This window comes from Muntiacus reevesi, chromosome 20, assembly GCF_963930625.1.
Source record: "Muntiacus reevesi chromosome 20, mMunRee1.1, whole genome shotgun sequence".
NCBI lineage: Eukaryota > Metazoa > Chordata > Mammalia > Artiodactyla > Cervidae > Muntiacus > Muntiacus reevesi.
Window position 1 is genome coordinate 44,548,933 of NC_089268.1, and position 16,776 is coordinate 44,565,708.

Genomic DNA, 16,776 nt, shown 5'->3' on the forward strand with positions numbered 1-16,776 from the left:
GGGAGCCCTGACTCGCTCTGAGCGGGCCGTTTTCTCAAAGTGACTGATGTGGAATGCGTGTAATTAGGTACCTTCAGGGATGTGGCCTTGGCATCACTTCCTTTAGTTTATTAACATGGAGAAAGCACCTCTCACCACACCATCAGCTTAAACTGTTGGATCCTAACAGGCCAAGCCAAGTTAATGGATGAAGTCCCTGGAGAGTCTGCAGGTGCGAGGAAGCAGAGAGTGGCTATGCAGGAAAAGACAGAGGTATGAAAGCTGAATTTTTGTTTTGTGTTTAGCTAAACGCAATGGCAACCCAGTACTCTTGCCTGGAAAATTCCATGGACGGAGGAGCCTGGTAGGCTACAATCCATGGGGTCGCAAAGAGTTGGACACGACTGAGCAGCTTCACAAATGCAATCTAAAAGCAACTTTTAAGATATAAATCAAATTCTCGTTGTCGTTAGCGAAGATCCTTTTTTTCTCCTGATTGTCACCTTTCCAAGAAATCATCTTTAATCATTCCGTTTTTTGAATCTTACCACTGTGGCTCACCTCTCAGAAATTTCAGAAATGATTTACAATCAGTACAGTAGGGGAAAAAAATATTTATTTTCTAAGGTCATTACCTTGACAGGCAAAACAAAGCATTTTTTCAATTTCATTCAGAAATACATTTAAAAAAATACATAGACCAATATGGCCTGCCCAAACGTATATTTAACATGGTAAATATAAGGAATAAACTGTTTGAATATAAATATCTATAAAAATATAAGTACATCAAAATGTAATCCAACCTCTTCCATGAGCCAATAAAGGAAAATAATTTTACTGCTTTAAAGCATCACCAATGTTTACCCTTTAATATCTCTCCACAATAACCCTATACCATTGTGTTTCCAAAAATCAAGGTTAAGTAAGGGAAAGTCCTGATTCAATTGATCTTTTCATTTTTCCTTGGGGAACAGAGCTAGTGGACGACCATGAAAATGTTATATCTACTATTGATGCATTAGACAGACTTCCACGAGGCTAGGACTTAGGATGGGGTTTTTTCTGGGGGGGAAGAGTTTGGGGAGGCAATAATTAAAGGTGGGAAATGCTTTGTCAGAGTGCAATACAGATGAGGTAGTCTCCTATGCATGAAACTCAGATTCTGATTTTCAGTAGTAACAGTTTCTTTCAGTTTTGCATTTTACGAATTAGAAAAACAAGTCTTTTTTTTTTTAACTCGAGTGTTTGTCCTTCGAGTGTTTTCAATTTGTGCATTCCTTAGAAGAATCTTCTCGGGGCCTTGGAGTTTCTCCCTGAAATGTGCCAGGCGCCTGAGAGAGACACAGACAGTCCCTTCGGACCCTCTTGGGAACTCCGCCCACAAGTGGAATCTCCTCTCCGCCTCTGGCCAGAGGAGGAATCCCAATCTGCAGGTCACTGGGTCTCTTTGCCTTCTTTGCGGGGCCCATTGTCACCCCCACAGAGGAGAGACGGATGAAAACAGTCAGCTCAGATGGAGACAAATGAAGACTGGCTGGGGGCGCTCCATAACCTTTCCTGGAATGCTTGCGTCCAGGGCGCTGGTCCCCTGCCAGTCTGGAACAAGAAATCGTCTGAGCAGGCAGGCCGCGTTTGCCTCGATCCCAGCCCCATGGGCAGCGCAGAGTCAGGCCCATGGCTCTCCGTGGACGAGGAGCTTCAGACAGGCCCCCAGATCCCGCCCTCAGTGAGCGCGGTTATAGGTCACTGTCTTATCTCTGTAGAGCTGGGCTTTCAGCTTGGCAACACGAAAAGATGTTTTGATGCTGTTGCGGATGGCCTCCAACCTATTAAAACCAGACAAGAGAAAATAAATTTTTTTTTTTTTTAGAAAAAATTATTCTTGGGCAAAAGAAACATCTAAAATTAGAATCTGGCACAAACAAATCTAAATCTGGATCCTCAACTTTCACCCTCAACCACGACCGCGTGCTTCTCTACTAACCTCAAATGAAAATAAACTGCCTCTGATGCCTAGGGTGAGGCAGGGTTCGGCAAGCAAGGAGAGGGGGTGATGCGGTCATATCTACAGGGGCTGGGAATTAAAGAAATTTTAAAGCACGATTTTAAGGTGGACTAGAGATACTTTCTTTTCTTTTTTAGCCCTATTCCAAGCACTGTTCCAACTCTGGTGGGATTGTATGGAGACACTTACTCAGCAAAGGTTTCAAATTCTCAATCACATAAGGAATTGAAGTGGGCTTTGAGGGGGAGAGGAATTCAAAAGGAGCAGGCCTACAGGCAGGACCCAAAGCAAACGTTTTGTGGCAATTAAAAATTATCTTTTTTTGCAGTTTTAATATTTTCTTTGGGAGGGAAGAACAGTAATATTGATTCAATAGTTGATGTAATGGAAACTAATAGAAAAAAATAACAACTTCCAAGTCAGTTCAGAAAGGGTGGTTTACATAATCTTGCCATCTGGAGAAGCACTGTGCTGTTCTCAGTCGTGTCCAACTCTCTGCAACCCCATGGATTGTAGCCCTCCAGGCTCCTCTGTCCATGGGGATTCTCCAGGCAAGAATATTGGAGTGGGTAGCCATGCCCTCCTCCAAGGGATCTTCCCAACCCAGGGGCTGAACCCAGATCTCCCACATTGCGGGTGGATTCTTTACCACCTGTGCCAGCAGGGAAGCTCAAGAATACTGGAGTAGGAAGCCTATCCCTTCTTCAGGGGAACTTCCCGACCTAGGAATTGAAACCCGGTCTCCTGAATTGCAGGCGGATTCTTTACCAGCTGAGCAACCAGGGAAGCCCGGAGGAGCACTAGTGGCCTGAGTTCATAAACATGGAGACTTCAAGGTCACGTGGGAAGCGCTGAGCAAGGCCCCAGACAGTAGTAAACAACTCAGAAGTCGTTCATGACCTCCTGGCCTGTGCTCAGAACACTTGGATCCTAGAATTTCTTGCCACTGGATTTCTAGGAAAAAAATGCCTCTGACCATGAGAGGGAATCATACGCTATAGGACAGATCTGAAAGCAGGATTCCTCCCCGTAGCTTGTGAATTTCAGGATGCTTAGGTTGTGGAAGGTTTATCACTATAGAACCCCTCAGAGCAACCCTGTGGTATTAATCCAGATCTCTGCTCATGACTGATTAAAAAATAAGAAAGCTGTTGAGAATGACATTGGGTCTCCACCGAATGCATTTTCCTATTAAAAAAGTGAATAAACCAACCTGAAAAATGACATGTTCTAACTCTCACCAACCCTACTTAATGACTTTATTTTCCCTTTGGCCATCTGAATAACTGCTATGTTTTTGAAGAATTTGATTATACGTGATTTAAAAAAATAAATTTTCCCTTAAATGATTCTTAATTTCTCAGGGAAAGCTGTAAATATGTTGACTGAGAGATGCAAAAACTAGATGTGACCAAATGACAGAGGTGTCCTTAGATAGATTTTGTTTGGATGAGTGATGTGTGTGCTAAAGGGCAGCAGACCGCATTATGTAAGCCACTGTTTCTGAACCAACTTGGAAATTATTACTATTTTTCTGTTAGTTTCCATTACATCAAAAAAACTTTTGACAAGGATTCTTTGGCTCTTTTAAATCTAGAGAACACAAAGCCCTCCCTTTCCTCCCTTCCCTTTATTTTGTCTTCTAAGCTTTTCTCCCAGAGGTAAGAATGACTGCAGACTCTTTATAGGTGAAGGGGACCAGCTGTTCCTAAGAGTCACTCACCTTCTCGTTTTCCTTCCGGCCACGAACTGCTGATGAAGACACTTCTCTCCGAACTTAGAACAATCTTTTCCTCTCTTTTGGTTGTTCCAGGCTTTCTCCATGGAGTCTTGGTCCCTGTCAAAATACAGATAGAGAGGACATTTCAGCAATAGGAACTTTGGTTGTTCTCAATGTCTCTGCTGCTTTCTTCAAAACAAGAAGACAGCATCACAAGAGGAAGAAGGTCAGGGGGCCAAAAAGCTGATCAAAAACAAAAGTGTTTCTACTCACCTGAGTTCTTTTCCTGCTTGGCAAAAATTCCAGCATTTCTTGTCTGTCTGGCTAGCACACTGGCATCTCTTCCTGTGGACTGTCGCCTTTGTAGGAAAGAAGTCCTTTAAGGAGCGCTTGGACCTAGCAGGGCTTCCGAGTCCATATGGAACAATGTGCCTATTATGGAAAGGGAGAAACAAAAGATATGAGCATAATTAATCCTCTCCAAAGGCTGCATTCTTTGGGGGCAACCTCCTTCCATTAAGACAGAAGGAGAGCATGAATGGAGGGAAGTGGCTCAGGGAAGTGGAGGGAACAGCATTTGGTAGCGAAACTTAAAAGAGTCAAAGGTGGTAACAGCGCCCATCAATGGCCCTGAGGGTGTGGACCCAACCGGGAAAAAATCACTTTCTCTAAGTCAATGACATTCCATGTCAACTCTGGACACAGTTCAGTTCCTTCTTGACACGGCAGCCTTGTTTTGTGGCCCAAACTATGACATTTCTGCTTTGGTATCTGTTTCATATTTTCCTCCTTTTGTCTCTACTTAGTTAACAGCCCTTGGGAGGCAGGGGACTTCCGTGCAAAACCATGACTCACAAGATTTTGAAAACCGATTTTCAGCTCAAGTGATACGCGGATATGCTAAAAGGGGCCCCCCGGGGAGGCTGGAGGAGACACACTGCCTGGAGAGCGGTTCATGCCATATCTGCACACCTCCGGTGATTTTGGTGATTATCATGTGGCTATAGAAGGATTCTTTGCCAGAAGGCTCTCCAGTAATTTCCAATGTGTTCATTATGATTCTCACCCAAGGAGTAAAGTCCTCCCCTTGGTAGTATCACCTTACTAAATATTAGGCTTGCCGTGGTTTTTGTTTGGTTTGACTTGATTTTGTTTGGATTTTGGTCATCCTCGCTATAACGGGACTCTGCAGGTGCAATTAATGAGTTTCTGTTTACAGCTCTTTCTGGTGAATGAATTACTTTGCAGGGAGTAAGGGGAGAAACTGCTCTCTTCACTCTGGAGGCAGAAGAGATATCTGATCAAGGCGTTCCTACTGCTGTCTTGAAATAGGCTTTTCCTAAGGGTAAGGACAAAGGAGTCGGGACACTCAAGTTCCAGGTCTCACTCCGCACAAACTCAACCTTGCAGATGACTTCAACAATCTGGGTCTTAGTTTTTCCCAAAAGTAAACTGAGGAGACAGCCTGTAAGTCTCTGTCATCACTTCTGCCTCTTAAGTCTCTACGCTCCCATGAGAAGCACAGGTTGGACTAACCCACAGATGACCTCAGCAGTGGCTTCTTTAAACCCAGGGAATGAGAGAACATTCACCCCTAGGCCTGATACAAAGATGTTCCCCCCAACCCCCAGGATGCGTGACACCCTCTGGAGGGGCGTTTTGCCCACGGAGGCACTTTCCTGTGGTCAACAGTGCTACTCAGAGACCACGCCAGACAGTGAGCAGAGAAACGGGGCTCCGGTCTCCCGTGGAGCCAGAGGGGAGAAAGCCTAGCGTAAGGATGCCCTCTAGAGACTCACTCTGGAGTGTTGACCCAAATGATGTCCAAGTGGCAGAAGTAGACGCACTCCTTATCCATCAAGGAGGAGCAGGAGCAGCGCTTGGACCGGCGGGGCCTCCAGGGCGCGACGGGAGCGGGCTTCTCCCCGCCGCTCTCTGCTCCCGCGCGGAGCTCGGTGCCCAGGACCGCTGGGGAGAGAGACACAGCAGATCAGAGGGAGGTGTCTGCTCCGAAGCCCGGAGGCACGCGGGCCCCGGCTTGGATGCCAGACCCAGCAGAGCAGGTAAAAGCAGATGGAGCATGCCACCAGCCTCCAGCAAGGAACACAGAGGAGAAAGGATGATTTTTTTTTCCCCTCCTTAACATGACTTCACCTGTGTCGCCAATGGCTTATCTGCCTTCGGAGAGATTAAACAAGTGCAGGGGAGATAGTTACCTAAAAAGGGACTTACCAGCCCCACGAAGGACGCAGCCTTCAAGGAAATACTTAGAAACACTGCTTATGAGACATTTAGGTTGGCTTCTACATGGAACCGAGCGCAGCCTACTGTGGCTTCAAATGGGCTGATGACCAAAACAACCTGCAACTAAGTAAGTCATACTGTCTTTCCCTAGACTCAGAGTCACTTCCCTCCATTCAGTAGTCACCGCTTCCCACCTTGTGTTAAGGCAGGGAGCAGCTCAGAAGAGAGGCACCTTCAGAACTTAGGTGGAAATCCAGAGCTTCGGGGAGGTGACTGGAAAGAGAGAAGTCAGCTGAACAGGCAAAACCCGGACTGAAGGGAGCACCAGGCAGCCGCTCTCAGAACCCAGATAAAGGTTCTGTGGGCTTTGGGTTCTGACTCCCGGGAGCAGGAGGGCGTGCGTGGGATCTACCAGCTCCCCCTTCCTCACGGCAGCCTTGGCTCCTCTTACTGACAAGTTAGCCCTGCAGCTTATCTGCCCAATTTTGTACATTTCAAATGATCAGACACATTCCAGGATTTTCATTCCCTTGACATCCTTTTCTCTCCAATCGGGGTCACGAAAAGACAAAAAAAGTGCACTGACCCTAGAAAGAGAGAAACGGGCAGATGCTCACACACTATCTAAATCCCTCGGTAGCCAAGATTTATTCTAGCTCCCCTCCCAGGACAGGTGAAGAACACTGGAAATGGAGCTCACACTGCTGTGAGCGCCAAAAACCTGCCAAAAGAAACCCAAAGTCAATAATGACAAAGTTTAAAGAAAACATCTGCTTCGCCCTGAAACTGCCTGGAGGGTTTTTTTCCCCAGACTGTTCTGCAGGTGATTTTAGTGTGCATACACTGCTTGAATGACTTGAATAAAATTCCTTGGCTTCGAGTTGAGAAGCATGAATGTTCTACACATTAACACACTATTAAAACAGTATTTGAATAAGATATAAATACCTATATGTCCTTTTACCTGTATGAACAGAAAGATTGCAAACACACATTTAGCTAAATTACATCTTGTCTTTAAGTCATATTTTTCAAAACCAAGAAACACACTAGGCAATAATAATCACGTCACTTTAATGCTAGAGGAGCAATGGTCTACCAAGGAGAATCCCCACCCCCCAACCCCCCCCAGAAAACTTCAGCAGCTCTGAGTACTAACTCCCCTGCACTTGATCTCTGAGCGGCAGTCATAAAACTCAGTGGGAGAAACAGAAGCAAGAAAAGCATTAAGGTGGAAAAAAAAAAGACCGCAGCATTCAAGGCTTTTACAAGTCGCCGTGCCTACCTGCTTCTGGAGCTCCTTGGAAAACCACAAACAGCAGAGCGAAAATCATGGGGAAATAATCCATTCTGGGAGGGGGGATTAAAGGAGGGGCTCAAAATCTTTCCCTCTGCAAACTAAACTCGAAGGGGGGAAAAAAAAGCGTAGAAAAAAAAATCAGCTTCAGTTCTTTCCAAGCGCTTCGGTTCTCCGGATCTCAAAATGGTACTTCGTCCAGATTGCTGTTTAACGGGGAGAAAAAAAGAAGTTTCTTCCCTGCAGAGAGGCAGAGCGAGCGGTCCCAGTACGCACGCGGCGGCGGCGCGCGGACCCTGGAGGCGCCGGTCCCAGTGCGGAGGCAGGAGCGCGTCTGACCCGGACAGCTCTCGGCCGGCTTTTTATATTGAACCCCTATAGAGTGGGGGTAAACAGCTCCGATTTTATTCCAGCCCCCAGACAATGTTATTGTGTCATTAGTCACCACCAGGCAACGTGCAGCCGGAGATAAGGCCGGGCTCTAGAGGAAATCACTGCTAACTTCAGAGGCAGACGCCGTCTGACAATTCAGGGGCAGGGCTAAGAAAAAGAAAATACCCATTAGAGAGAGGCCTTTGGTAAACCTGCCCGCGCGGCGCGCAGCCGTCTGCTTCCCCTTTGCAAGCTGCCAGCCCCGGAGTTCAAGAATCAGAAGAGGGACTCCAGCAAAGTCATACCATTGGTATGAAAAGTATGAGCTCCAGTTTAAATAGATGGTATTGTTGTGTGCGGGGGGAATTTTTTTTATTATTATTATTGTTCGCTTCACTTGCCTTTTATGTCTCTCTGATTCCTTAGTGCCGATCAGACCGGGGGACTCTCTCCCTCCATCCCCCTCCCCACCGACTCGGGGTCAGTTTATCTTGGCAGATAGATCCATACACTTTTCCCTGACTTCTGACCCCCCTCCCCTCGAGTCTGTTGGGCTCGAGTTCTCTGCGTCCACAGTGGGAAAGATCGGAGAAGGATTGGCAAGGAAAGGAAGTTTTTTTTAAAAAAGAACCCTTTTAGGCACATACCCAGTCCTTTCAGGATTGCTGATTAGAAACCCCCATGAACTTTTTATTTTTGTATCCACCCTCTTCGCTTCCCCGATCCCCTCCACCTTGGAGGGGGTGGGGCACCAATCTTAGGAAAGAGGCAGAGGGGAACGCCAGGGGGAGACGGAGAGCTACAGGGGCGGATGTTTTAGGAGAAAAAGACACAGCCTCGGCTTCCAAGTAAGTGACAGAAGGAAAGGCGGCCACCTGAGGAGGGAGCTTAGGAAGGGGAGGGCTGACGCCTGACCCGGAAAGCAGCCTGCCCCTCGGAACAGTCTCCCTACACCGGGACATCTTTTCTGGATCATTGTTTGCCTTTGCTTTTACTTGTGTGTCCAAGGGGTGTCCTTGTGCAGGCTTGGGTGAACACGCCATGCGGGTCGTGTTGGGAGGGAGGAAGTGCCCTCATTGAATAAGGGATCAGATAATGCCTCACATTTAATAATAATGTGTTTATGTTTTCAAAGCGATTTCCTGTCTCTGCAGCCGTGACATAGCCCCCGAGGTTCCCACAGGGCAGTTATCCGAGGAGGAGACAACCTGCTCTCCCGTGCAAAGCAAAACATGAAGACAAGACACTTGGCCTTTTCAATTAGCCTTATTTTTCAAGTGAGACAGCTGAGGTGCCCGGGATTTCCTGGCTTCCTCAAAGTCCTCCGTGCGGCTGAGTTAGGCCCCTGGGATAAATTTACAGCATCTTTCCTGCCCCAGAGAAAGACGTGTCTGTGTCTCGCTCCTGGGGCCACCATCAAATAGATGCTTCTTCCATTTCCTCATCGTGTGTCACTCTAAATCCACCTCCACACACCCACCCTCAGGGAGATTCAAACTTGGATTCATTTCTGATACTCGGGAGAATTCCACAGAGCCACCTCCTCCGCCTTCTCTGCTTCCTCTTTACTCTAGAATCACAAAGACAGAATTTTGTCCCCACACCTAAGCTGTGGACCTGGGCACACTGGTCTCCCTGGATCCCCTTGGAGGTCACAGTTGTGGGGACAGTGAGGAGCAGTATCAGATCCATAAGGAGGTCTGTCCCCTAAACCAGCCGTTGAAGAGCTGAAGATGGGGGAAAGTCAGGAACCCTCCCTCACCCCCCTCCAGGAGAGGCCTCCACCCAGGGGTCCCTGTCTGGGCCCTCTGCCTCCCCCTCTGTGTGATGACCTCTGCCCCGCCCTGGGAGCCAAGGAGGGCACAGCTCCCCTCGAACTGGCTGCCACCTGGCAGGGAGCCAGCTCTGGCCAGCATCTTCCAAACCTCCTCCCACCAGCAGGACCCAGAAGCGCAGAGAAGACCCGAGTCCCACTCACAGGATCCAAGCCTCCCCCAAGGAGGCAGAGGTGCCCTGGGCAATGTGTCTCGGCAGGAAATGTGTCCCATCCCCATTCATTTTTTTTTTTAACCTCCTGCAAAATTTAACAAAACACTGGCCACAGTTAGTACCTACCTGTTCTCCCCAGAAACTACTGGCCAGCCCCTCCCAGTCTCTCTGGGTCCAACCTGGAATACCCTCTGGCGAAGAAGCCCATCTCTTAACCACCCCCACTTTGGTGAGGTTGCCCCTGCAGGTGCCAGCAGCGCCCAGAGATCAGGTGGAAAAGTGAAGCAAAATGCACCTGCCCACACACCTTCCCACAGCCCGCCCTCCCCTCCTCAGCTGTGTCATCCAGTGAATTATTTAAATTATAAATACAAAATGGAGGCAGCAGCTTCTGCCCCCCTCCCAGCACCCCTGACCTTCTGTTCAAGTCAATGCCCGGGGTTTCAGATTCGGGAGGGTCCTGTGGTTCCAAGACCCATCCAGCCCCCATCTCTTTGAGTCCGGAGTTTCTGGGATGCACACGGACAAGAATGGACATGTGTGTGTCTGTGTGTCTGTGTTTCCATTTTTCTTTGTGCATCTTGGGGCAATGGCTGTGTCTGTCCTCCCGTCTTGCTTATTGGAGGAGGAAGTGGGAGCCCCTTCCAAGTGCAGAGAAGGCAGCTATCTGCAGGGCAGCTGCCCAACAAAACATTTTGCCAAGAAGCAAGAGCAGGAGGGAGGAAGAACCCCAACAAACCAGTTTTACAAGCTGGATGCTTCCACTGCTTCTCCCCATGAAGGGTGGCCAGGGAGTGAGGAGGAGAGGAGAAGGGTTAAGTCACTGGACATAGTAATAAAAGGGAGATCCCACCTCCCTGCCCCAGGCCCCAGACTCCCACCCAGCCCTCCAGAAGCCAGCTCTTTGCAGCCACAAACCAGCTCAGAGAGGAAAGGGAAGGGAAGGGAGAGAAGAGGTCAACAAGATGGCTTTTCTCCCCCAATAGAATAGATTTCTGTTGCTGTTCTTGCTTTTAACCTTACACTTGAACACTGGCAACTATTTGATAAAGCTATTTTGTGTGTGTGTGTTTCTTTCTGTATCTTTTGCTAATGTATTAATAGATAGCTATAAATAAAACACCCTGCTCCTCAAATACAGATGCTACACAGTAGCAAAGGGTACTGTTCTTAGCACTCCTCAGCTTCGCTCTTTCTCAACTTTTGCGTAATAAAATTTGCAACTTTGCCAAGCCAGTACATTTGGGGTGAGACATGGCATTGAGCTCAGCAAAAAAAGAACGGCCCTTAGGTCGCTGGGAGAGCGCACGAGGAGCAGGGAGCTGGTTTTGTGTGGGCTCGCCGAAAGCTGGCCAGGCCACCAGTTCAGTCATGCGTTGTTGACTGTTTTAAGTTCCTACTTTGCATAGCACTGTGCGCTGCGGGCATTACCCTGTGACATATTATAACCTCCAGGAGTCATGGACAAACAGCTTCTCCTTCTGTCAAGATCTAGTGGTATTTAGCACAGGAAATAGGATGGTGCTCCAGAGAGCTTCATCCTATGCATCTGAAAACATAGCACGTAAGAGCCCATTGATATGGTAGATGAATGCATAAAGGTGTGGTGTTTAGATACACATATACAATTCCACGTGTATATAATGGAATACTAGTCAGCCATAAAAGGAGACATGGCTAGAATGAGAGGGTAATATACTCCTTGAAATAAATCAGACAGATAAAGAAAATGCCATATGATTTTACTTACATGTGAAATCTTAAAAACAACAAAAATAACAAAACCAAAACAGACTCATGGATACAGAGACCAAGCTGGTGGTTGCCAGAGGGGAGGGAGGAGAGGGCAGAGTGTAATAGGTGAGGGAGATTGAGAGGTACAGACTTCCACTTGTGGAATCAATGGGCCATGGGGATTTAATGTACGGCACAGTGAATATGGGTAATAGTAACTTTGATAATGACTTTGTATGCTGACAGATGGTAGTTGGACTCATCATGGTGATCATTTTGTAATGCATAAGAATATCAAATCACTATGCCGTACACCTGAAGCTAATATAATACTGTAATACAGGTATGTGAAATGTAATATCTACAAAACAGAAACAGCTTCACAGACCCAGAGAATGAACTTCTGGTTACCAGGTGGGAAGGATGGGGGAAAGGGATGGTTAGGGAATTTGGGAGTGACATGTAGACACTGCTATATTTAAAATAGATAATCAACAAGGACTTACTATATAGCATAGGGGATTCTGCTCAATGTAAAAAAAAAAATAAGTTTCTTGTAAAATGGTGGTTTTCAGGAGATGGAGGTGAGGTGGATGAGGGAAACGGAAATCAAGTTGGTCAAAGGATATAAACTTAGAAAATGAGTAAGATCTGAGGATGTAGTGTGTAACCTGGTGATTAGAGTCAACAATATTGTGTTCTATGGCTGAAAGTTTCTAAGAGTAGATCTCAAATGTTTTCACCACAAAAATAGAATGGTAATTATGTGATGTAATGAAGGCGCTAGCTAACACTATGGTGGTAATAATTTACAGCATATAAATGTATCAAATCAACACACCATACCCCTTAAACTTACACAAACTTATGTGTCAACCATGTCTCTATTTGAAAAAAGTTTCTTTTGCACCTCATATAAAATGGCAAAAAAAATAAACCAAAGGTCCATCCTTGTTATCAACTTATGTGTAATAAAATTCCTTTGGTATCCTGCTGAAATTTATAAAGTTACCCTAAGAAAGGAGCAAGAGAATGATTCATTTGAAACTCATTTTCATATTAGAAACCAGAAATCAGGAAGTTTCTAGTATTCAATTTCATGTGCACGTATGATAATTAAGTCCACGTGGGTGCCGAAAAGTGATTCTAAGTACTTTGTGTGTTCCAGGTTCAGTTCAGTTCAGTCACCAGGGTCTCTTACACTGCAGGCGGATTCTTTACCAATTGAGCTATCAGGGAAGCAGGAATATGGTGATCCTAGAATGATACAAGAGCTAATCATGGAATGAAAGAGGCTAAATGGATGTTTTAAAGAATAGCAAAAAGATCTTCAGAGATGAGAGGGATTAGGAGCTGTGGCCAAGGGTCTAAGAATGGGCAGAGAATGTTAGCAAGATGGGTTGGTTATTGGATTTACAGTTTCATTGGATCGAACGATTGATGAAGATGTAAGAGAGCAAGATTGTCCTGGTGAGGTATGCAGGTAATTCTAATATCTCAGCGACGCGTCAGCATAACGTTCAATGTCTGCAGGGCTCACACTGTGACATCCTCAGGATGCATATGGGGCACAGAAAAGAAAAGCCACGGAAACCATGAGGAACTCCTTCTTAGTCCATCAGCTGATTTTGACAGTTCAGTGTATGGACTATGTCACCATTAGAAGGTCTGGATTTTATTTGTATTAGAAAAATATTGAATGAGTTAAAATTATTCCCACATTTTGCAAATCTCCTTTTTTGGACTTAACCATTTGCAGAAGGGCAAAGTCTTCACTATAGTGTTAGTTTATTAGCCATTCAGTCGTGCCCAACACTTTGTGAACCCGTGGACTATAGCCCTTCAGGCTCCTCTGTCCATGAGATTTCCCAGACAGGAATACTGAAGTGAGTTGCCATTTCCTTCTCCAGGGAATCTTCCCACTCCAGGGATGGATCCTGGGTCTCCTGCATTGTAGGCAGATTCTTCACCATCTGAGCCACCAAGAGTTTTAGAAACGTTCTCTGGCTGCCTGCATTTCTTTTCATCCCCTTCCTTTCAAGAGAAAAGATTTGTATAAGGATTATTTTTATTATTCTCATCAGCTGCCCACCAACATATAATTCAAGTTTTCCTCTTTAAACTAGGATTTTGATGGAAGAAAATTTCTCTTCCAATAATATGTTTTCTTAAATATGAGTATGCAGTGAACTGCATGTGTACTGACTGTCATCATAAGGAAAAAAAATTGGGAAAAGAGGGTTACTTATTTAAAGGGGCATTTGGATTCATTTTAAAATGCTAATTCAATTTCACAAGTTCCAGAATATATCTAATGCTAAGGGATTGTTTGATTTGGCATTTCCAGTTCTTTAGTTTGTTCTTTTGATGGGGAAAAAAAAAGAACAAGCTTTTTGGACTGGTTACAAGAATAATTTTCCTGGAAATTGATGTCTTTAAATTATTTTTTTCTGTGAAGTTTAAAAAACATCCATATACTTTTTGTTCATATTCAGTTCAGTTCAGCTCAGTTCAGTTCTGTCACTCAGTCATGTCCAACTCTCTGCGACCCCCATGGACTACAGCACTCCAGGCTTCCCTGTCCGTTACCAACTCCCAGAGCTTGTTCAAACTCATGTCCATCGAGTCGGTGATGCCATCCAACCATCTTATCCTCTGCCATCCCCTTCTCCTACTGCCCTCAATCTTTCCCAGAATCAGGGTCTTTTCAAATGAGTCAATTCTCCGCATCAAGTGGCCCAAGTATTGGAGCTTCAGCTTCAGCATCAGTCCTTCCAATGGATATCCAGGGCTGATTTCCTTTAGGATTGACTGGTTGGATCTCCTTGCAGTCCAAGGGACTCTCAAGAGTCTTCTCCAACACCGCAGCTCAAAAGCATCAACTTTTCTGTGCTCAGCTTTCTTTATAGTTCAACTCTCACATCCATGCATGACTACTGGAAAAACCATAGTTTGACTAGACAGACCTTTGTTGGCAAAGTTAATGTCTCTGCTTTTTAATATGCTGTCTAGGTTGGTCATAGTTTTTCTTCCAAGGAGCAAGTGTCTTTTAACTTCATGGCTGCAGTCATCTTCTGCAGTGATTTTGAAGCCCAAGAAAATAAAGTCTCTCACTGTTTCCATTGTTTCCCCATCTATTTGCCATGAGGTGATGGGACTGGATACCATGATCTTTGTTTTCTGAATGTTGAATTTTACATCAGCTTTTTCATTCTCCTCTTTCACTTGCATCAAGAGGTTCTTTAATTCCTTTAGTTTGTTCATATTATTTAATATTTACTGATTATTGTCTTTCTCTGACAGTAGTTTTTACTAAGGACAGTGAAATAAGTCAAAAGGCTTTGAAGGACATTTCTTTCCTACATACAACTCACAAGAGCAGAGATGAAGTAAGCCAGAAAGGTAAACACCAATACAGTATACTAACACATATATATGGAATTTAGAAAGATGGTAATGATAACCCTATATGTAAGACAGAAAAAGAGACACAGATGTATAGAACAGACTTTTGGATTCTATGGGAGAAGGCGAGGGTGGGATGATCTGAGAGAACAGCATCGAAACATGTATATTATCAAGGGTGAAACAGATCGCCAGTCCAGGTTGGATGCATGAGACAAGTGCTCGGGGCTGGTGCACTGGGAAGACCCAGAGGGATGGGATGGGGAGGGAGGTGGGGGGGGGATCGGGATGGGGAACACATGTAAATCCATGGCTGATTCATGTCAATGTATGGCAAAAACCACTACAATATTGTAAAGTAATTAGCCTCCAACTAATAAAAATAAATGAAAAAAAAAATGCGGAGAATGTGGAGTGATGACATTGTGTTTGCTGCTACCTTATTGTGTTGATTCATTGTAGAGAAATATGGGGGAAAGAAAAATGGAGCAAAATGGAAGCTTTTAGGAGGTGTCTGCTTTTGGCTGAATTTCAGGCTGTAGTAAGAGTCCAGGGAAAGCAGTGTTGAAGACTGTTTTTTGTCGTTGTTGATTTGCAATATGACATTAGCATCAGGCAAACAACATGGTAAGCGGGCTTCCTTGGCAGCTCAGACTGTAAAGAAACCGCCGCAATGCGGGAGACCAGGATTTGATCTCTGTGTCAGGAAGATCCCTTGGAGAAGGGAATTGCACTCCAGTATTCTTGCCTGGAGAATCCCATGAATGGAGGAGCCTGGTGGGCTACAGTCCATGGGGTCGCAAAGAGTTGGACACGACTGGGTGACTTATACCTTCACTTTCACTACAACAGAATGATTCCGTATTTTTATAGGCTACACTTCATTTAAAATTATAAAGTATTGGCTATATAGCCTGTGCTGTACAATATATCCTTATAACTTATTTAATTTGTTGAAGTACAGTTATTTCCAATATTGTACTAATTTCTGCTATACAGCATGGTGATGAAGTCGTATGAATATACATATTAATTTTCATATTCTTTTCCACTATGGCTTAACCACAGGATGTTGAGTATAGTTCCCTGTGCTGTAGCGTAGGACATTGTTGTTTATCTGTTCTCTATATAACCGTTTGCATCTGCTAATCCCAAACTCTCAATCCATCCATCCTCCAGACCCTCTCTGCATTGGCAACCACAATTCTGCTCTCCTGGTCCTTGTGAAGACTCACTTTAAAAGGAGGAAGAGGAGGAGGAAGAAGAGGAGGCATAAATCCTGTGGCCCAGTTCTCAGCCCTCCTTCCTGGGATGTGAGGGAAACAGGGAGCATTAGTTAGAGAATCTTGAAACTGATAATGTCCATGTAAAGCATGTTATCTTGCTACAAAGTGGAAAAGATTTGGGGAACTGCAAAGTAGCTTGTTTAAAGACTTTCTTCCAAAGTTGTTTCAAGACTAGTCAGGGAGGGCTAACATTTGCTAGATAACGCCTTTTACAGCATTGTTTCTTTCTGGCTGTTCTCTCTCCCCCAACATCCATTCTATTTTTGTACATTATCTGGAAGAAACTATCTTTTTGGACTAATGACCAGGTCTCTGCAGGAACCTCCTCCTTTTTCTCAATTCTCTCCCATCTTCTCCCTTTTCCAAGGAGCATTATGCCACTTGATGGTGACTTGAATCCCACAAAATGGGGCCACAGAGTATAGCTCCCACAGTGCAGATTTCTAACCAAACATCCACTGCTCCTCTTTGATTGGTTAATATCTATTTATCTAGGTTAAAACATGGATTTCCCCCCCTACTTTCAAAGGAGGACGGGGAAAAAAAATAAAATAAAATAAAATAAATAAAAAACAAAATCAAAGGAGGACGGGAAAACACCTAGGACAGTTTAATCCTAATATACTTGTTAGTTTCTTTCCATCAAATCTATACTTACTTTATTCTTCTTACTTAAAGATAAGGTGATATGGGTTCAAAACCCTAGTGACGTGATCTAGAAAGGACAAATAAATAATAAATT

The 16,776-nt window shown here is 44.9% G+C and overlaps 1 protein-coding gene across 1 annotated transcript; it reads right to left on the reverse strand.

The window, feature by feature from the left end:
* Nucleotides 1-584: 584 nt before the first annotated feature.
* On the reverse strand, nucleotides 585-7,853 carry EDN1 (endothelin 1). Its single transcript, XM_065912526.1, has 5 exons — nucleotides 7,237-7,853; nucleotides 5,507-5,675; nucleotides 3,981-4,139; nucleotides 3,711-3,824; nucleotides 585-1,808 (listed from the first exon to the last, which is right to left on the reverse strand). The coding sequence occupies exons 1-5, from the start codon at nucleotides 7,298-7,300 to the stop codon at nucleotides 1,706-1,708; spliced, it is 609 nt and encodes a 202-aa protein (XP_065768598.1). The 5' UTR covers nucleotides 7,301-7,853; the 3' UTR covers nucleotides 585-1,705.
* Nucleotides 7,854-16,776: the final 8,923 nt, after the last annotated feature.

Coding starts and splice junctions, on each gene's coding strand:
- EDN1 (XM_065912526.1), bottom strand. CDS start 7,300: ATGGATTATTTCCCCATGATTTTCGCTCTGCTGTTTGTGGTTTTCCAA. Junction 5,676..7,236: donor CCAAGGAGCTCCAGAAGCAG/GTAGGCACGGCG, acceptor CTCTCTCCCCAG/CGGTCCTGGGCACCGAGCTC. Junction 1,809..3,710: donor GCCGGAAGGAAAACGAGAAG/GTGAGTGACTCT, acceptor TGGTTTTAATAG/GTTGGAGGCCATCCGCAACA.